The sequence below is a fragment of the Aplidium turbinatum genome, chromosome 9 (assembly GCF_918807975.1).
Source record: "Aplidium turbinatum chromosome 9, kaAplTurb1.1, whole genome shotgun sequence".
Classification (NCBI taxonomy): domain Eukaryota; kingdom Metazoa; phylum Chordata; class Ascidiacea; order Aplousobranchia; family Polyclinidae; genus Aplidium; species Aplidium turbinatum.
The window spans coordinates 20,773,656-20,792,148 of NC_137480.1; the positions used below are offsets into that span (position 1 = coordinate 20,773,656).

At 37.4% G+C, this 18,493-nt stretch overlaps 1 protein-coding gene across 1 annotated transcript; it reads right to left on the reverse strand.

Moving 5' to 3' along the window:
- Positions 1-6,394: 6,394 nt before the first annotated feature.
- LOC145777765 (uncharacterized) lies at positions 6,395-8,675 on the reverse strand. Its single transcript, XM_082589210.1, has 3 exons — positions 8,539-8,675; positions 7,994-8,134; positions 6,395-7,659 (listed from the first exon to the last, which is right to left on the reverse strand). The coding sequence occupies exons 2-3, from the start codon at positions 8,016-8,018 to the stop codon at positions 6,617-6,619; spliced, it is 1,068 nt and encodes a 355-aa protein (XP_082445336.1). The 5' UTR covers positions 8,019-8,134; positions 8,539-8,675; the 3' UTR covers positions 6,395-6,616.
- Between the last annotated feature and the right edge of the window lie 9,818 nt (positions 8,676-18,493).

The window sequence follows — 18,493 nt, forward strand, 5'->3', positions numbered from 1 at the left end:
AAAAAACTTTTCTAACAACATGGAACATCATACAAAATTAACTGTTAATGTTTTGAAATGAACCATTAGGCCTAAGTCGTATTGTTTATCAAGATGTAAAGTTCATTTTCGTTTAAGCGACGGACCAATATTGACCTCTAGCTTACCCATTTCTAAAACAACAACTAGGCCTACCTTACTTAGGGCTAGGCTATTATTTTTTTGTTGCGTACCGGTAGGTTACAGTTTATTCAATAATTTCTGTAAATACTTGGTTTCGTTTATAACTTAAGCTACAGCTAGGCTATAGCAATATACCAATTAGCATGAAGACCAAATACAACCACACTTCATTCTTTCATTCCTGATGTCATCACTTTCACTGCTAATTTGACCAACCGAAGTATGATTGTAAGCAGTGCTGTATTCGTAAAAAAAGCACAGGGTATACTGTCTCAGATTTGATAAAATGATAAATTAAATACACAACTTGCAAAATACTAATCTTTATTCTACCATAACATGAACAGTGCTGTGTTTGTAAAAAAAAGCACAGAGTATACTGTCAGATTTTCCAAAATGATCAATAATATACAACTTGCAAAATACTAACCTTTATTGTACCATAACTTGAATTATCAACATCAAAGTTGGACGAGAGGAAGGCCTACAAAATTGTTTATTTTTCTATGAGAACATTCCAAACAGCCTGCCGAGAGGAATCTAATCTTTATCCTCTTTACAAATTTGGGATCTAGTCTCCTTAGCTGATCAGTGGTTTAGCAGCCAGGATCTTATATATTTTTAGCGGTAAATTGAGCCACAGGTGGTCCATTGCAAATTGCAATTAATAAACATTAAACAGCTCACATTATCAATGAGCAAAGATGCTTTTAAACCTGTGATAATATTGTTCATTAAACTGAAACCACGTTCACATTCTGCTGTCGAACAAGGTAAAGTTGAAATAGCTGTCATTTTTCAGGTTGCAAGTTAGCAATATCAACCATTAGCTGACCATTGTCAGTGTCAGCAATAGCGCAAAGTCTCATTTGCATCCTGCTAACAATGCTCTGAATGAATTGATTCGCGTTAATTGGCACCATTTTAGAATTCTGTAGTAGGCCTAGTTGTCAAGAACCAGCAAGGATTGCATACGCATTCTCTTTGGAAAACCAGAGGGTATAGGCTACTATAATTGCTCGAAAAAGCTACTGCGTATACCGCTGTATACCCTCGAATACAGCACTGATTGTAAGGTAGGCTAGGCCTATTTAGGACTAAACTGTTTCTGTGTAGCCTATAGGCGTCAAACTTTTGAGTTACGCCATGCGAGAGTGAGGTTGGGAAACGCAACGCAGAGCACTACAAATATTCTATGTTTCAGCTACCAAATGGAGTGGAAGGTCTGAATTTCCTGCATAGTAAGACCAAGAAAATATACATTATTCTTCCCTGTAGCTCAGTCAGTTAGGTTAACTCGACCTGTTATCAGACGTGGCCAAATGGCCACGCCCTTCACTAGTTTTGAAATTTTATATGGAAGGGATATTCCTAAAACGTTGATATTTCTTGACTTTTACTTTTTATCATTTGAGCATCGTTTAAAGCTAATTTGGTTATTTTTGGAACTATGTGGTTCACAATAAGCATTTTGCCACAGGTTGTTCAGAAATTTTGTCTGAATTCCTATATTTTGGCAACCGGCCTCGAAATGACTCATCGCTTCTGCTATTGTATACACATTACACAGTGGCCGCAGTCAACCGCGAGTCAAGTCATCAATCACACATTAAAACTAAGAACTAAACGCAATGGGACTCATACAATTTATCGTTTAACTCAATCCAGGCAGTTTTTGTTGCGTCATTGCACGATCTGGGCAACTAAAGTTGACCAGTTTTTACGAAGATTCGACGTGTTCAAAACATAAAAAGCAAACTTTGGCAACTAGGAATGATCCGTTACTTCAGTTTAGTATTTACACTTTGCTACTTCTGAAAAGAAAAACAGGGCTAATCACAACCGAATCATCAACCACAGCCATCCACAAAGCGTTGTACCATATGTGTAGACGACATCAGAGGAACGGGTTATTCCAAAAAAAGAAATAATCTCGGGAAAGTTTCTGATCGTTGCTCCAAATGCAATCTGCCTTTTTGCACAAAGCACATGTTGAAACTATGTATGTTATGCCATTCATGACATGTGCAGTTGAGAAGGAGCGATCTTCCTGGCATCAGCACTACCTAACTCAGTGATTCCCAAACTGTGCCGCGGCACACTAGTGTGCCGCCTCAGATTCTCAAGTGTGCCGCAAATCTTTTTGGAATTTTGGAAAAAAACTGTATAGATATTTAAAATAAGCCATGCAGACAAGCAAATGCGACTTAAAAGCGCTCTAACTGCTTCAATAGATAATAAATAAGCACATGTGACGATGAAACCAATTATGGCATTGCCGATAGAGTAGGGTAATTGCCATGTCATAATTGGGCTGCTAAAGAATACGTTCAGTACGGGTTTATTGCTTCAGGACCCAAAGATAACCAACAACCTTTCTGCGTTATCTGCAATGAAGCCTTATCTAATGAGTCGCTTGTTCCCAGTAAGCTTAGCAGACATTTGGAGAAAAAGCATCCAACATGGAAGGATAAACCAAAAGGATATTTTGCGAACCTGAAGTCCCAAACAAACAAGCAGGCAAAGATCATGAATAGCTACCTCAAGCTGCCGGAAAAAGGATTGATTGCAAGTTACAAAGTGGCTCACTTGTTGGCGAAACATCAAAAAGCACACACGGACGCAAAAACAGTAATTGGACCAGCATTAGCCGTTGTTGTTGAAGAAATGTTTGGTAGTGCTTCACCCGAAAAAGTTAGAGTTCCGTTGTCAAATAACATAATTTTACGAAGGATAGAAGAGCTATCCTCAGATTTAAAGGATAAAGTTCGCCAACACGTTGTTTCTACAGACAACGAGCTGTCTGTAGGCCTACTATGGTCTTTACAAATTAACGAATCTGCTGACAGAACTGGGAAATCTCATCTGCTGGCTTTTATTCTCTTCATTAATACTGAAACATTGGTAAATGAATGTTTGTTTTGCAAAGGATTGAAGGGTACAACCAAAGGAGAAGACATATATTCAAATTGGTAGATAAAAATGTTTTGCTTTCTGAGTTGAAATGGAGTAACTGCGTGAGCGTTTGTACTGAATACTGATGGTTGTCTACTTGTCTTTCAATGCAGGGGAAAAATAAAAGATCGAAGAAAGTCTTTGATTCGTTTCCCGCTCTTAATGAATCAACTCATAGGCCTAAACAAGAAATCATTCCGCAAATCATGAACACATTGTCTGGACTTCAGCTTGCACTGCAACATCACTTCCCAGAATTTGCTATTAACAACTTTAGATGGGTAGTTAATCCATTTGGAAGCAATGAATCAAGCAATCTTTCTGCAGAAGAAGAACACCTTATTGATTTACGAAACGACCCGTTTTTTCAAACGCTGTTTCCACAAAAACTTGGATGAGTTTTGGCTGTCTGCTTCCAAATTCACTTCTGGAACGAAAAAGCTTCAAGATCAAGCGGCGCTGGTTCGACTCTCGGGGTGTGCGCTTGAGCAACGCACGTTAAGGACTGCTCTCCATTCAGCGGCATCTAATGGATGGAATAGTTCCCCGGCAACAAGACTTCAACAATCGGAAACTTCACTCTGTAAATCTCGGTGACCGGGCCTGCGTCAGTAATTCAAAGCCTCTACAAGTATGCGAAACTGCCAGGATTAAGCTCTGCAAGAAGCTTTCCCAGTCCGAGGATAAAGATTCAATCAATCAATCAATCAATCAAATCCTATTCTATGATCGGTGCAAAAGCAATCAAAATTATATTGCTATTTGCATCTTCGTGGCTATGTGAACAATGAACATGGCTTTTCTGTTTTGACTGAAATTAAAAGCTGTAAACGAGAGAGACTGCTTGGAATTGACGATGAAATGCGGGTATGTTTGTCAACAATGCAACCTCGTTTCAGTCATATAAACAAGCACATCCATCGCATTAACAGGTAAAAATAATTTTTTTTAAAGCAAATTTTCTTTTGTAAGTGTGCCGCGAGCATTTTATAATTTTTCTAGTGGTGCCACAAGCTGAAAAAGTTTGGGAACCACTGACCTAACTGTTCCAGACGGTTGTTCGCCTGGTCAAACGTCATATAAAAACCGTTCAAGTCTACTGAATCTTACGTCATGGAAATTCCTAAAACATGAGCCAAAATTGCACCATCGTCCGTAAGACTCGTGTCAAACCTGTTTCAGTTAAAACCTGTTTGGACATGAAATGTTGCGTCGCGCTACTGCTGGCGTGTCTTTGAGTTATCACAAATTTTTCTGATTCATTCTCGAAGTTGTTTGTTGGAAGTCGGTCGCACATTTAACTGGTTTATTTGGTGCTTGCTAGCTGGACAAATTCTCCGTCTTTTATCCAAGTAATCTGTATCGTAGTGACAGTTTTAGAGGTGTATCGCGTTGCACCCCATTTCGATAGCCGCGGGCTAATTTTACAGAAATACACTGTTTGAAAAGAAGTTCAAGTGTGTGTTTCTTCGGTCATTATATACAGACGAACGGATTCGGGAACTTTATGTTAAAATTTTCCCACGAAGAGATTATGGTTTACCGCTGTGACCACTAACTACTCACTACAGAACAGCGAGCATTGTGTTTCGCTAAATGCTTGTAAACTGAATTTTTCATAACTCCACGATCATTCGATGTGTGTTGATTCAGAATTGTGGTAGGCCTACATTTCATTTTGAATCTTGAAAAGTAAATTAACTTTTCTTACATTGTCTCGACATTGCCAGACTCAAGTTAAACAACCCTGACAGAAAACCCTCATTTTTACATTAATTCAACGTTTGAAAAATGACGGATTTTGCTGTCTGGGAAATTTAGCAAAAAGCTGCAGCCCAGGCAGAAAAGTTAGCTTTTATATCGTTTCAACGTTTAGCTACATTGAAAAGTATCAAAAAGAAGTTTTTTTTTCTTTTGATTCTAAAACATTTTGGCAGGTTGAAATGAAAGCTACACTCTATGAAATGAAACGCCTGACAAAACAGCTGACTGGAAATCGCGTTACCTATACTTCTAACCCAGCCAGTAAATCAACCACTTTCATCAATGATTCAACGTCTGCAGACGTTAAATAAATGTAAAAAGGACCAATTTTGCTGGCTGGGAAAGAATGTGATAAACTAGAGTTTTTTCAACCAGAAAATCAATCTGCGAACGTTGAATCAATGTAAAAAAATGATTTGCTGGCTGGGATCGCGACAACTATTTTATGCTTTCATTCATCTTGATTTGTCATCTATCATGCTTTTCATGATCTTTGATTTGTCATGATTATACTACGATGCTAAGCAGCCATGACCACATGCGGAGAACCTATCAGTGCAATTCATCACAACCTCAAAACCGCTTGATGTAGTATGAATATGAAAAATACTACATTTATTGTAGGAAAAAAGTAATTTGTTTCAAAGTATTTTTTTGAATGTTCACAAATCATCAAAATTTAAATTCGAACGAAGAAAATCGGACATAAAATGACTAAATGCCAGCAAAATTCGCGTTTTTAGAGCTTTTTTGCAACATATGTTTTCAGAGTAGGCTACACAAACTAAGCATTTATTTCGAAAACAAATAATTACAATATAAAATAAAAGCATATGACTATGTGCATGCCAATTTTCTCAAATGTGCGATATTTAGCGGCTGAGTTATAAGCCATTAATCAGGGCGTGTTCAAATGGCCACGTCTCGTGCTTTTCGCGCGTCTTTGAAACGAATAACAGATAGGGTTAAGCGCCTAACCTTGTGCCAAAAAAAAACAGGAATCTGTATAACTACTAATTAAGCTAGCCTACTTATCGCAACATCAAGTAGCGATGATGGTACGGCTTTCGTGATGTGTGCATGAGTAACCTATTTTTAACAACTTTTCTCCCTTTATCATCGCCAGGTGGATGGAATACAGAGGTGTTGAGTTGGGAGAAAATTATACGATTCAGACTCCTTTGTTTATAACTTGCCAACTCCAACTCCGGACACGCCAGAATCTCTCCGACTCCATAGCCGTATTTGGAATACTTTACAGACAACAACATTTCAACGAGCGGAACTTTCACTCGTTCCATCTTGGTGACCAGACCTGTGGCAGGGATACCTAGACACTAACGGGATGCGAAACGCAAAATCCGTCCGTCCAACTGAAGGGCTAACCATGTTGTCTACAATGAATTGCACAATGCGGTGTTACTACACGAGAAAATGTTTGTTTTGCACTGGCTGTTTTATTCGTCGTTTCACAAAAGTTGTATCTGTACATTATTGTCAATCTTATGATGATGACAAAATTATTAATATTGTAAGTTATAACCAATTCATTAGGCTACATAAAAACGTTAGGTTACATGTAGAATTGACAAAAGGAAAAAACGACTAATGGCTTATTGTTCATAAACTTGGCTACTAGGCTATGTACACAAACAAAAATAATACCCATAAATATCACTGGACAATCAGATATCATAACTTCACACTGTAACCACAATCAGGCAATGACACAAATTCAAGTATTTGCAGTCTTGCGTGAACCACCACTCGTAAGCTTGCGTACTGTTTGAGCCATCTTCGCGGGTTCCTCGCGCCTGGGAGCGTTCAAACGTTTTAGTTGATTTTTGGCAAAACAATTAAACGAAGTTTTTCCAATCAACTCGAAATTGCAGTGGTCTTTTGAACAAGCCACATCAGCTTGCAAACCGAATGACGTCTCTGCTGCATTTTTAACGGCTCGAATAAAAGCAGAGCGTGAGTTTGGTAGGGTGAGCATTTTCTTTTCAGCAGAAGGATTGCTGAGTATGACATCGTAATACTGAACAGCCATTGTCGTTACAGCGAAGCACAACTCTGTTGGCACTGACAGACCACCGCGATCTGCAATTTCAAACAGTTGAGCATGTTCAGAGGACTCGCATTCAGGCATAGGAGGAGCGTCATCGCACTTAATCAAAAGTGTTTTACAAGGCAAACAATGTCGACGGCGTGAAATACTGCGTCCAATGTATCCACTAACATAAAAGGCTACATTAGCGTCATTTTCTTCCATGACGTCAAGAGTAACTTCGGAAAAAAGTTGGATCAGCCATGCAATTTCCGAGATGGCTGATGAATTACTAGTGTTCACACTCTCAACTGAAACAGCGTCGAGATTGCTTAATTGGGATGCAGCTTGTAAGCCATGTTGTTGCAGTAAGCTGAGCTTTCGAATTTTCTTCTCAGCTTCCAATAGCTGTTTGATGGACATGAAGAAGTTTCCTCTATTCGCTTGGCGATACCAGCAAAAGCGACCTTCAATGGGATCGGAGGTGAATTTTCCTGGAAGAATGTACATAAATCCCAAACTGTCATGCAAATACTGAGCAAGTTCGGGCACTGCTGTCATCGTTTGAATGCATGCCAAGAATGTTTGCTCAGTGAGACCAGCATTTCCAGATTGTTGCCACTTCACAAATATATTAACTGCAGCTGCAAGGTAGCACATGATGGGAGGTTGATCCTCTCCTTCTTTAGGAAATGTCATTGGCATGCACATGTCATCCTTTTTTGCTACACCTTCAAAACACAGAATGCAGTGAGTTAAGTGAGTATTTCACAAACAAAAAAGAAAAAAATTTCATCAATAACATTGCATTAATATGTAACCGTTTATAAGAGAGTGCAACGCCTGGAAAGTAACATGTCGAACCGCTATCAGTAGCAAATGTTTCCTCATGTAGTCTACAAGTCCTGAATTTGGCTATTAATGTGTTGGAATAGTTGCCGGTGATAGTGATTCTACCACTTGCTCATGATCTAATTTGATTGAAAAAAAAGTTGAAGTTGGTTGTACGAAGTCTGCTTTATATATATCCAAAATTTGAGACATCAGTATAGTGACATGACATACCCTTAAATGGTGATTTAACGGACATGATTTTCCAAATGTTAGATATGAATTTCACAAATCTTGATGTTTCCAGGAACCCAGCATTGCTTTCAGGTTCAGCATACAACTCCAAGGCATGCGCTGTTGATTCACAGAACACACCTGAAAATAGCAAAGGCCATCGTTGGCTTGCGGCTGGCAAAAATAGTCTTATTCAGTATTTTTTATTCTTAATTTCGTACACAGTTTCCAGTAATAGTGCTAACCTAAATTAGTCTACTAGCAGGAATAATACAGCTGTGGGAAAGTAATGATTCATGTTTATGAATGAAAATCTTCCTTTTATACATGTTTTTGTGATGTCATAACCGACCAATTTCAAATGCTATTTTATAATGTTGTTGTGCTTAATGCTCATATCATCCGGACAAAACCTTTCTGCATACAAGATAGAAACTACACCAGTTGAGCACCATTTATGTGTATGCATTACAAGGCAGTGAGTTCTATACTCAATTCACAGATGGGTCTTTGTCATTAATACCATATTTTACAACTTTACTTACTTAAAGCATGTTGCCAGGTGATGTACGTGCTATGCTGCTGGGATTTAGCGATGCTTTCCTCAGTGCAAATGCAGCCTTCAGAGGCTTGTGTTCCTCAAGAGCATACAAGCGTTTTATATGCTGAAAATGAGCAGTGCATTTTTCACAAAGGATGTGTCTATGATCTTCACCAACAGGAGGAAAGTGCATTCTCTTTCTATTCAGAAAATTATTAAAAATATTTTGAAAATTGTGTGTGAAGTCAAATAATAGGTATAAATGCTTTTCTTTCCTTGTAGGATGCACAATGCAACTTGACAATTTGTTGTTCCGCACATATCCATTAGGGTGGTCCAAAAAAAACTTTTTTTGTAAATGTTAATGTCTCACCCTAAAATATTGTTACCATTGATGAGAAAATGATATATGTGAATTTTCATAAAGATTGGTTGATATTTAGGGGTTGCTACCGGGGTTCAAAGTTTTGTCGTTTGCCCCCATTTTAACGTTTTAAGAGGATGTGATACAGATATGATATGATACGGTACAGTAAAAAATATGGTACAGTGCCATGGCATATTGCAAGAAAAATACAGTTTAATAATTACTCTATATAGTCTGTTTATAAACTCATGTACGTCTGTATTACGAATTATACTAACTGGTCTACATATATATACAAAATGTGCGACTTTGTATACTTGTGTTTAAAGTTCAGAGACTAAATTTGACAATCAATAACAGCTTTAGAAGACAGTAAATAAACTACATGTACAAATGTACATGATGTAAACTAATATACATAGTACATACATAGTTATTACCCTCTAAACCAGGGGTTCTCAACCGTGGCCTTCGGCCCCCCAAGGGGACCACAGAGCGTTCTCAGGGGAGCCACGATAAAAAGCTTCATTAATAAATTATAACATGTATTGATGAATTATAACAGAATTGTGACACAAAAAACACTCATGTAGGTGTTAGTATCGTAAAGCTAGCCAAAAGCATGTTTTTTCATCATATGTTCTATCTCACTGCATGTTGCATCATCTTTTGTGATTGTAACGTAACAATTAAGGATACGCTTGATTTACTAGCGTAGTCTATTACGAAAAAGAAAGCATTAAATCATTTAATCATTCGTTAACTGTTTTTATTGATTTCGTTTCATTGTTCTTTAAACAAATACATTTTTATTTTGCTCAAGGGGGCCATGGTCTTTTAGAGCCACAGTCTGGGGGGCCATGACTCAGAAAAGGTTGAGAACCACTGTCTAAACCCTTGACAGCCTGTTTCACCCTAAAAGGGTAATCATCAGAAAGTCCTCCTTTTAGGTTAAAACAGGCTGTCAAGGGTTTAGAGCAGTGGTTCCCAACCTTTTTGACCTTGCGGCACCCTATCGAAGAGATAAATAGTTTGCGGCATCCTGGCAAAACTGGGTCAATTTTATGAGATTTCTGTATTTCAAGTAACTGTATGAAATAGCACAGAATGAGTTGTACAGTATAGCACGCATAAATAAATGTATTTATTCAAAATTTAGTGTGAAATTTGGGCTTGACTTCTTGCACAAGTCCCTTAATATCTCGAGGCACATTCGACAAAGCCACCCACATTTCTTCCTCGACTATAAGCAGTCGTTCTCGTTTTTTTAGTTTTAATGTTCGTTTGTACGGAAAATCCACTAATTTGGAGACCCAATTGTAATCGCAAAGCAATTCACAAAATATATTCATATAAGTATAAAGCAGTGCTCCGCAACCGGTGTGCCGCGGGATAACTATAATCAGAACATACTTTTTGAAAAGAAAGGAGTTTTTATGTTTTAAAAATTCTCGCTTTACCACTGCAAGACAACTCAAACTCTAGCTAGACTTCCCACAGTGCATTTATGATTTTTTTGCCTCACATTGAAGTTTTCGCAATGGGAAGGCTGCCCTAGTTTTAAAAAAGGCTGGTTAACGTGGTAGTGCGTTTTTAGAAGTCAGGCTAGGTCATTTTGAATTGTCAGTTAGCAGTGTTTAATGAAAAATTTCGTAATATTGAAAGCACAGCTATTAAGTGTAGTAGCCAACGTTTTGTCAATGGCGAGTCCATAACAAACGAGTAGCCTAATTATTTTGCAAAGAACTTCCAGCCAGGAACGAACGACTGGCCAGGAAATTTTTAGAGTGACCAACGAGTTTTTCATAACCCATGGTATCCATTGGAATAACTGCATCAACGTTTGCACAGATGGTGCTTCAGCAATGGTGGGCGAAGGAAGAAGTTTAGCTGCATGGGTAAAACGTCAAAATCCAGCCATTCAACTTATGTATTGCTGCTTACACAGGGAAGCCTTGATGATCAAACATTTTACAAGGGAGCTGACAGAAACAATGAATGACTGTATCCAAATTGTTAACTTTATTAAAGCAAGAAACAAGCGCAAATATCTCATTAAAAAGATGATAGTTATTTTTTACATTTTGAAAATGTGTCGGCCGAATTGTGCCGCAAAATTTTAAAGAGTTTTTAAGTGTGCCGTGAGTAAATAAAGGTTGCGGAGCACTGGTATAAAGAATAAATCAATTATAACTTAGCCTTTTCTCGATTAGCTATGTAGGCTATCGTGTTTGTATGCGCAGGTATGGTATCCCCCATGCAAAAGTTTCTATTTTATAGTGGTTCGCAAACAATCGTGCAATTTTATAATCGTGCTGGGTCACACAATCCGATAATCCATCACTGCAATTTGACTTTGTGCGCCGTGAAACGCAAAATAAAATCATGAAACCTGGCAATAATGATGCGTTTCAAACGTTTTTATGGAAAAAACAGCAACGATTCAAAATCTCTTTCACGCTGTTATTCCTGGGCGAGAAAACAAAGGCTTATTGTGGATTAGAGTTAAAATAAATAAATAAATTCCACACTTAACGGGTTAAAGTTAAAATATCTCGCGGCACCCTTGAGCATTGCAATTGGCACCCCGGTTGGGACATTGCCGAGCGTGGAGTGGCGTTGATCACGGAATACAACACATTACACACATGTGACGAAGAACAAAAACAGTATCTTTTGCGTGTCGTCGCCGATCACCGTCAGCGATATCCAGACTGCAGTAGAAAGACCCTCGCGCAATAATTCCTGTATGTAGTTTATTTGTTGTATTCTAAAGCTGTTAATGAATGTCCAATTTAGTCTCTGAATTTTAAACACAAGTATACAAAGTCGCAGCGGTGACGCGCTCGCTTTCCAATTATGCAATCCTGGTTTGACTCCCGGCTTATACTGGTTGTTGACAAACACCGCCCACGCCCACCTCTACCCAGGGTATAATATATTGGGTGGGCGTAGTTGCTGAAGTAAAGGCGGCCGAGAGAAAGGAACTGGCCACCCTACTCTCGTTAGTGCCGAAGGCTTAGTATAATGAGAACCTCATCCCTCGATGCTTGTATTCAAGTATGGGACTCACCTTTACCTTATACAAAGTCGCACATTTCGTACATGTACACCAGTTAGTATAATTCGTAATACAGACACATGAGTTTATAAACAGACCATAGAGTAATTATTAAACTGTATTTTTATTGCAATATACAATGGCACTGTACCGTATTTTTTACTGTACCGTATCATATCATATCCTCTCGAAACGTTAAAATGGGGGCAAACGACAAAACTTTGAACCCCGGTAGCAACCCCTAAATATCAACCAATCTTTATGAAAATTCACATATATCATTTTCTCATCAATGGTAACAATATTTTAGGGTGAGACATTAACATTTACAAAAAAAGTTTTTTTTGGACCACCCTAATATCCATGAACATTTTTCTAAATAAAGATGTACATTGTTAGTTAATTTGAACTATGTGAAGCAAAGCATTACCACCAATAAAATTACACCTTTTGTCCAATGAATTTGTACATTCAAACTGCATAAAAGTACACCCAACTTACAAGGGTCGACGTCTTTTAGGTGCAGACAGTTAGGCGCCAGTCAAATAGGCGCACACATGCGCAAACCATTACCCTTTAACGGCACCGGGAACTACCCTGGGTCTAGTGACAAATTAAAGCATGTCAAAAATATCGGGTGCAACCTAATTCGTACCATGAACAATTCGCACCGTCAGTTCGTACCTTGAAAAGATCGAGAGAAAAAATTAAAAAAAGCCGAAGTCGCTAATCGCAGTTTCCGCAAACATTTTAAAAGGGTTAGGATATCGGTTAGGTATTGGTATCCGCAAACAAACAAACTGAAAAGATCGAGAGAAAAAAATAGAACATTGCTGATCGCAGTTTCTGCAAACATTTTAAAATTTCCGGTAATGATTCTAAAAGTTTGCCGAAGTCGCTGATTGCAGTTTCCGCAAACATTTTAAAAGGGTGAGGGTGTTTACGCAAACAAACCAACTGAAAAGATCGAGAGAAAAAAATAGAACATCGCTGATCGCAGTTTTCGCAAACATTTTAAAATTTCCTGTAATGATCCTAAGAGTTTGCCGAAGTCGCTGATCGCAGATTCCGCAAACATTTAAAAAAGGTTAGGGTTTAGGGTTGATCGGAGTTTCCGCAAACATTTTAAAAGGGTTAGGGGTTAAGGTTGATCGAAGTTTCCGCAAACATTTTAAAATTTCTGGTAAGGATCCTAAAAGTTTTTGTTTGTTTGTGGAAAATTTTAAAATGTTTGCGGAAACTGCGATCAGTGACTTCGGCTTTTTTTAGTTTTTTCTCTCGATCTTTTCAAGGTACGAACTGACGGTACGAATTGTTTATGGTACGAATTAGGTTGCATCCAAAAATATCATTACCCAGCTGTCATCACAACCAATTCATGCAGACATAAATACTTGTTGCAAACATGATTGTCAACGGAGACAGCAACAACAAAGAAGATTTCATCTAGTGCATTCATCACTTTTTCAAACCAAGATCGAAGGAGTTGAGTATTTAAATCATTAAACGAGTCTTGAATTGTAAATTGTTTGGTTACCGGTAGTTGTTAAATCATTTTCCTTTTTCAGTCTTGCAGACGCTGTAGATGTGGATCTTTTAGGTGGGTGTTGCTTTGTCAGATAACCAGGTAAACCAGGAAATATTCTTGGTACAGCTGACGGCTTCAGGCGAAGTTTTTTCAGTTGCAACAATTCTCTTTTTGCAACTCTTCTTTCCCGGACATCGGTAGTAAGCTATGGTACTTGTTATAATAAAGTCTGAATAATAAAAATGTTTTGCACAAACTCTACTGGAGGAAGTGACTGCATATTGTTCTCTAGGAATGGCTTTAATCCAAGCTTGAATTGCATCTTGATTGCGAGGAAATCGAAAAAGTGACACTTTTGGTCTATTACGGTACTTTGAGATTAAAACGATAACCAGTATTACAATTAGGAACGCAACAGGTAAACCTCATATTGCTAAACAATTTGAATGACCTATAACATTCAAGCACAAGTACTTAGTTTCAGGTATATGCACAATGAGATATAAAAACACTTGGTAGCATTATATCATACATTGGCACGAGTAGAAATTATGTGTAATTGTGTATTGTTAGCCTCAGGGCCGTAGCCAGACCGCAAAGCAAGGGGGGGCCAACTTTTTGTTAGGGGGGGGGCCAAAAAAAATTAAATAATTTTGGCATTTTAACCTCTTAAATACCGGTATCCACAAAAATTGCAATATATCAGATCCGTTAAATCACGGCAACCGTATTACAATGACCAAAATAACACAGCAATTGTTGACTTGTTGTATTAATAGCGGTAGCCTACTTGTTATGAGCAAAATCTTTAACTGGCTCGAAGAAGCTTGTGCCGAGGATTTTGATATATATGATTACATTCCGCCTATACACCGGTGAGCCAGTCTAATTGCAATTGCAGTCGCGGATGTTTGGATGCAAACCGTCTCACAAACAAGTCTAAATCGATAAATTTCGATACAGAATGTTCAAAGGCCATAAGCACCAAGTTTGCCTGTCTTGGTTGTAACATGCTCCGTCTAGTGGGAACGTCAACCCTTGTTAACACTGAGAATCCACACTCACAAACAACAGTGCTAGATCCAAATGTAGCAATATCTGCTGCAAGGTTGAACACTTCACAGATCAGAAAACTAGAAACAAAATTTATTTACACTGATTGGATTGAAGAGAAAAAATAAACACTGCTTAAAAGATTACGGGTTTATATTTTGTATGCGTTGTCTTCAAAAACCACTTGCTTTACCACCAGGCGCGGATTTACCTATGGCGCCCCCTAAAATTCCAATTTATTTTTCATGTATGCATGCAAATTTCCTTTTTATGCTATATATACTTTAAATTGTAAATTTCCATTTTACCAACGTAAAACAATGCGCGATGTTTAGTCTCGGCAAGTAGACCTACTAACCGCTGATAACGGTACGGTACAAGAGACAATGGACATTATATAAAATACTAATAACTAATAAAGAAACTTTTTTTAACTCAAGTTTAAATAATAAGTTATAATGCATGGTAGCAATCCAGATTTTATGGCAGTTTAGACAGAGAGATAGGATGGAATGCCATACATCAACCTTTTGGACAGTAGGCCTATAGCTGGATCTGGCCTTGAACATATCCCTGCTAAATTTATTACGTATTTTATTCAAAACATGTTTGTGATCGAATTACTTGTTTGAGGAAATCTAATGTCATTTTTATATGTTGTTACAATTACGTATTGAGACGTTTTTGCAACATTATCAGCATGAGTAGTTTCATCGTATTGTTCTTTTTCTCAATTGCATCATTGTCAGTTCACAATATTTTGTTTTGCTGATAGAGCATAAGCCCGATTTCGCTTATTCTACAAAATAGAAATAGTAGACTCTTATTGCTGCAAGCGCTTTGTTCATATTTGAATTATTTCTTTATTCGCAATATCTTAACTGACTACCACTCACTTGTACTAAGTACACCTAGGCCTCACCGTTTGAATATTTTTTATAATGCATTTTTTTGGGCTATGCACCAGTGAGCTTCAGGCACTCTAGGTTGGTGATTTATTGAAATGGATTTTGGTAGTTACCCCTTTTCATTCACTTGGAGCAATCACTGTTGTATGATATAGCCTAAATTTTTAGTGGAAAATACCTAAATTATCATTTCACGTTCGTTATTGCTTTTAATTGCCACGAGTGGCATAATGGCATTGCCTCAATAAGCTGCGCCCTTTTGGGGCAAATTTTTAATTTCAATTGGGGGGATATCTAAATATCTGTGTAAGCCTGAAAAATGAAGGCATGCAAAAAAAAAATTTTTTTGGTCAATGTTTAGACCCTGCTGTCGGCCCCGGAACATTTGCAGGTTACCGGAATTTTGAAATCCTCATAAAATCTTAATCTTTTGTGCTAGGTACGGCATGTTGGTATTCATTTCTATTGTTTTTGGATAATTAATCCATTTATTAAGTTTACAGACAAATTTAGACATGTTTTAAAATTTTAATTTTTGCAACGATGACATATTTTCTTGCATTTTATGTAACTTTTTGTGGTTTCTGAAGGTTATGATAGTAGCAAGTTGGATTTACTGGTTCTGGTACATTCTGAAGCAATATAAATAGACTCATTAGTTAAACATTTTAACAAAAACAATGGCTAAGGAAGTCCAGATGAAAAACTAGTATTATAATTCTTACTTATGTAACAAATTACATCACAGGCATATAAGTATGTATGCTGTTTCTCCACCCATTAACTTGATTCCGATTTTACCTTCCAGGATACTACAAAATATACCTACCTGACTTATTCTATTGAATGTATTGTATTAACTGAGTGTAAGAATGGCATAACAATCTTCAAAAAGGATGATCCTTTAGAAATAGGAAAGTATGAGTCATTGAAAACATCCGAACTTCCGCTTCATTTGAATGTACTCAGACATTTTCTCTATCTCCGTACATTTCAATTTATGAATTCTACAACATCAACAACTGCACAATCAACTCTACGAAGACATCATCAACATATATTCATCTGCATCTATAGCAGCCAGAAAGTGCAAGAAGACCATCATAGACCAAATAAAAGAGCTTGAAACCAAAAGAAAGACTGTGAAAAAACAAGAATAACCAGTAAATGCTTAGGTTGAATAAATTTTTTTTGGAGGTCTTAACTTTAAAATTTGTATTCTACAGGAAAATGTGTTACTGAAGGTGTCGTGGATCATCTAACCTCAATGAAATTAACATATCTAACATATGTGTTATTGGAGGAGATGGTACAAACTCTAATACTGGCTGGAAGGATGGTTCATGGTTCAATGGCCCATATCGAAAGAAATATAGGAAGACCTTGTCAGCATGTAGTTTGCTTACTTCACCACTGCGAGTTACCACTTCGCAAACTTTTTGAACACATTGATGGATCAACTTCAGGGCCAAACAGTTTTAATGGCCCAATCGGAAAAATGCTTGCCAAAAATGTATGGGAAATGGAGCCTACTTGAACTATTTAAACCACTAAATAATAAATATACCAAAATATCCTGAAATTTCGGTTCAACTTGAGCAGAATACCTCAAATGATGCAAAGCACCTGCATAAGCTGGGCAAGGCGACAGTGGAAATCTTCCAGAAAGTTTGATCAAGAAAAAAATTGGACCACTGTGTCACTCGCGTTGGTTACCTCCAACTTATTGAACCTAAGAATCTGCTGCTTATTCTTGTTTTTGTTTACAGTCTTTCTTTTGGTTTCAAGCTCTTTTATTTGGTCTATGATGGTCTTCTTGTACTTTGTGACTGCTATAGATGCAGGTGAATATATGTTGGTGATGTCTTCATAGAGTTGATTGTGCAGTTGTTGAATGTTGATGTTGTGGAATTCATAAATTGAAATGTACGGAGATAGAGAAAATGTCTGAGTACATTCAAACGAAGCGGAAATTCGGATGTTTTCAGTGACGCATACTTTCCTATATCTGAAGGATCATCCTCTATTGAAGATCGTTATGCCATTCTTACACTCAGCTAATACAATACATTCAATAGAATAAGTCAGGTAGGTATATTTTGTAGTATCCTGGAAGGTAAAATCGAAATCAAGTTAATGGGTGGAGAAACAGCATACATACTTACATGCCTGTGATGTAATTTGTTACATAAATAAGAATTATAATACTAGTTTTTCATCTGGACTTCCTTAGCCATTGTTTTTGTTAAAATGTTTAACTAATGAGTCTATTTATATTGCTTCAGAATGTACCAGAACCAGTAATTTCAACTTGCTACTATCATAACCTTCAGAAACCACAAAAATTTACATAAAATGCAAGGAAATATGTCACCGCTTCAAAAATTAAAATTTTAAAACATGTCTAAATTTGTCTGTAAACTTAATAAATGGATTAATTATCCAAAAACAATAGAAATGAATACCAACATGCCGTACCTAGCACAAAAGATTAAGATTTTATGAGGATTTCAAAATTCCGGTAACCTGCAAATGTTCCGGGGCCAACAGCAGGGTCTAAACATTGACCAAAAAAATTTTTTTTTTGCATGCCTTCATTTTTCAGGCATACACAGATATTTAGATATCCCCCCAATTGAAATTAAAAATTTACCCCAAAAGGGCGCAGCTTATTGCCTCAACTTTACAACTGATTGTCACTTGTGGTGTTGATTTGTGATGTGGAAATAACTGGTAGCCTACCTGACTTAGATAGGCAAATTTATTGATAAAAACGCAAAAAACTTTCCAAAGCCATTTGCGGCGAGGTTGTTCCATACTTCTTTGGAGCCCTAAATCCGCCACTGTTTACACTGCACATTTTGCGATTTATCACTGCACAAATTTGGTTTATCACTGCACAAATTGGTTATCAATGACCCTTAGAATTAGGCATGGTACCGAGAATAGCGACAGCTGATATCAAATAGCCTAATTTGTATAGCCTAGTATAGCCTAATATGATGATGATGTACCAATTTGTATAGGCCTGCTGGAAAACCA

Excerpts from the sequence above, each read along its gene's own strand:
- LOC145777765 (XM_082589210.1), bottom strand. The coding sequence starts at position 8,018 with ATGTCCGTTAAATCACCATTTAAGG. Across the intron at positions 7,660-7,993 it reads CGTTAAATCACCATTTAAGG|GTGTAGCAAAAAAGGATGAC; the intron begins GTATGTCATGTC and ends TGTGTTTTGAAG.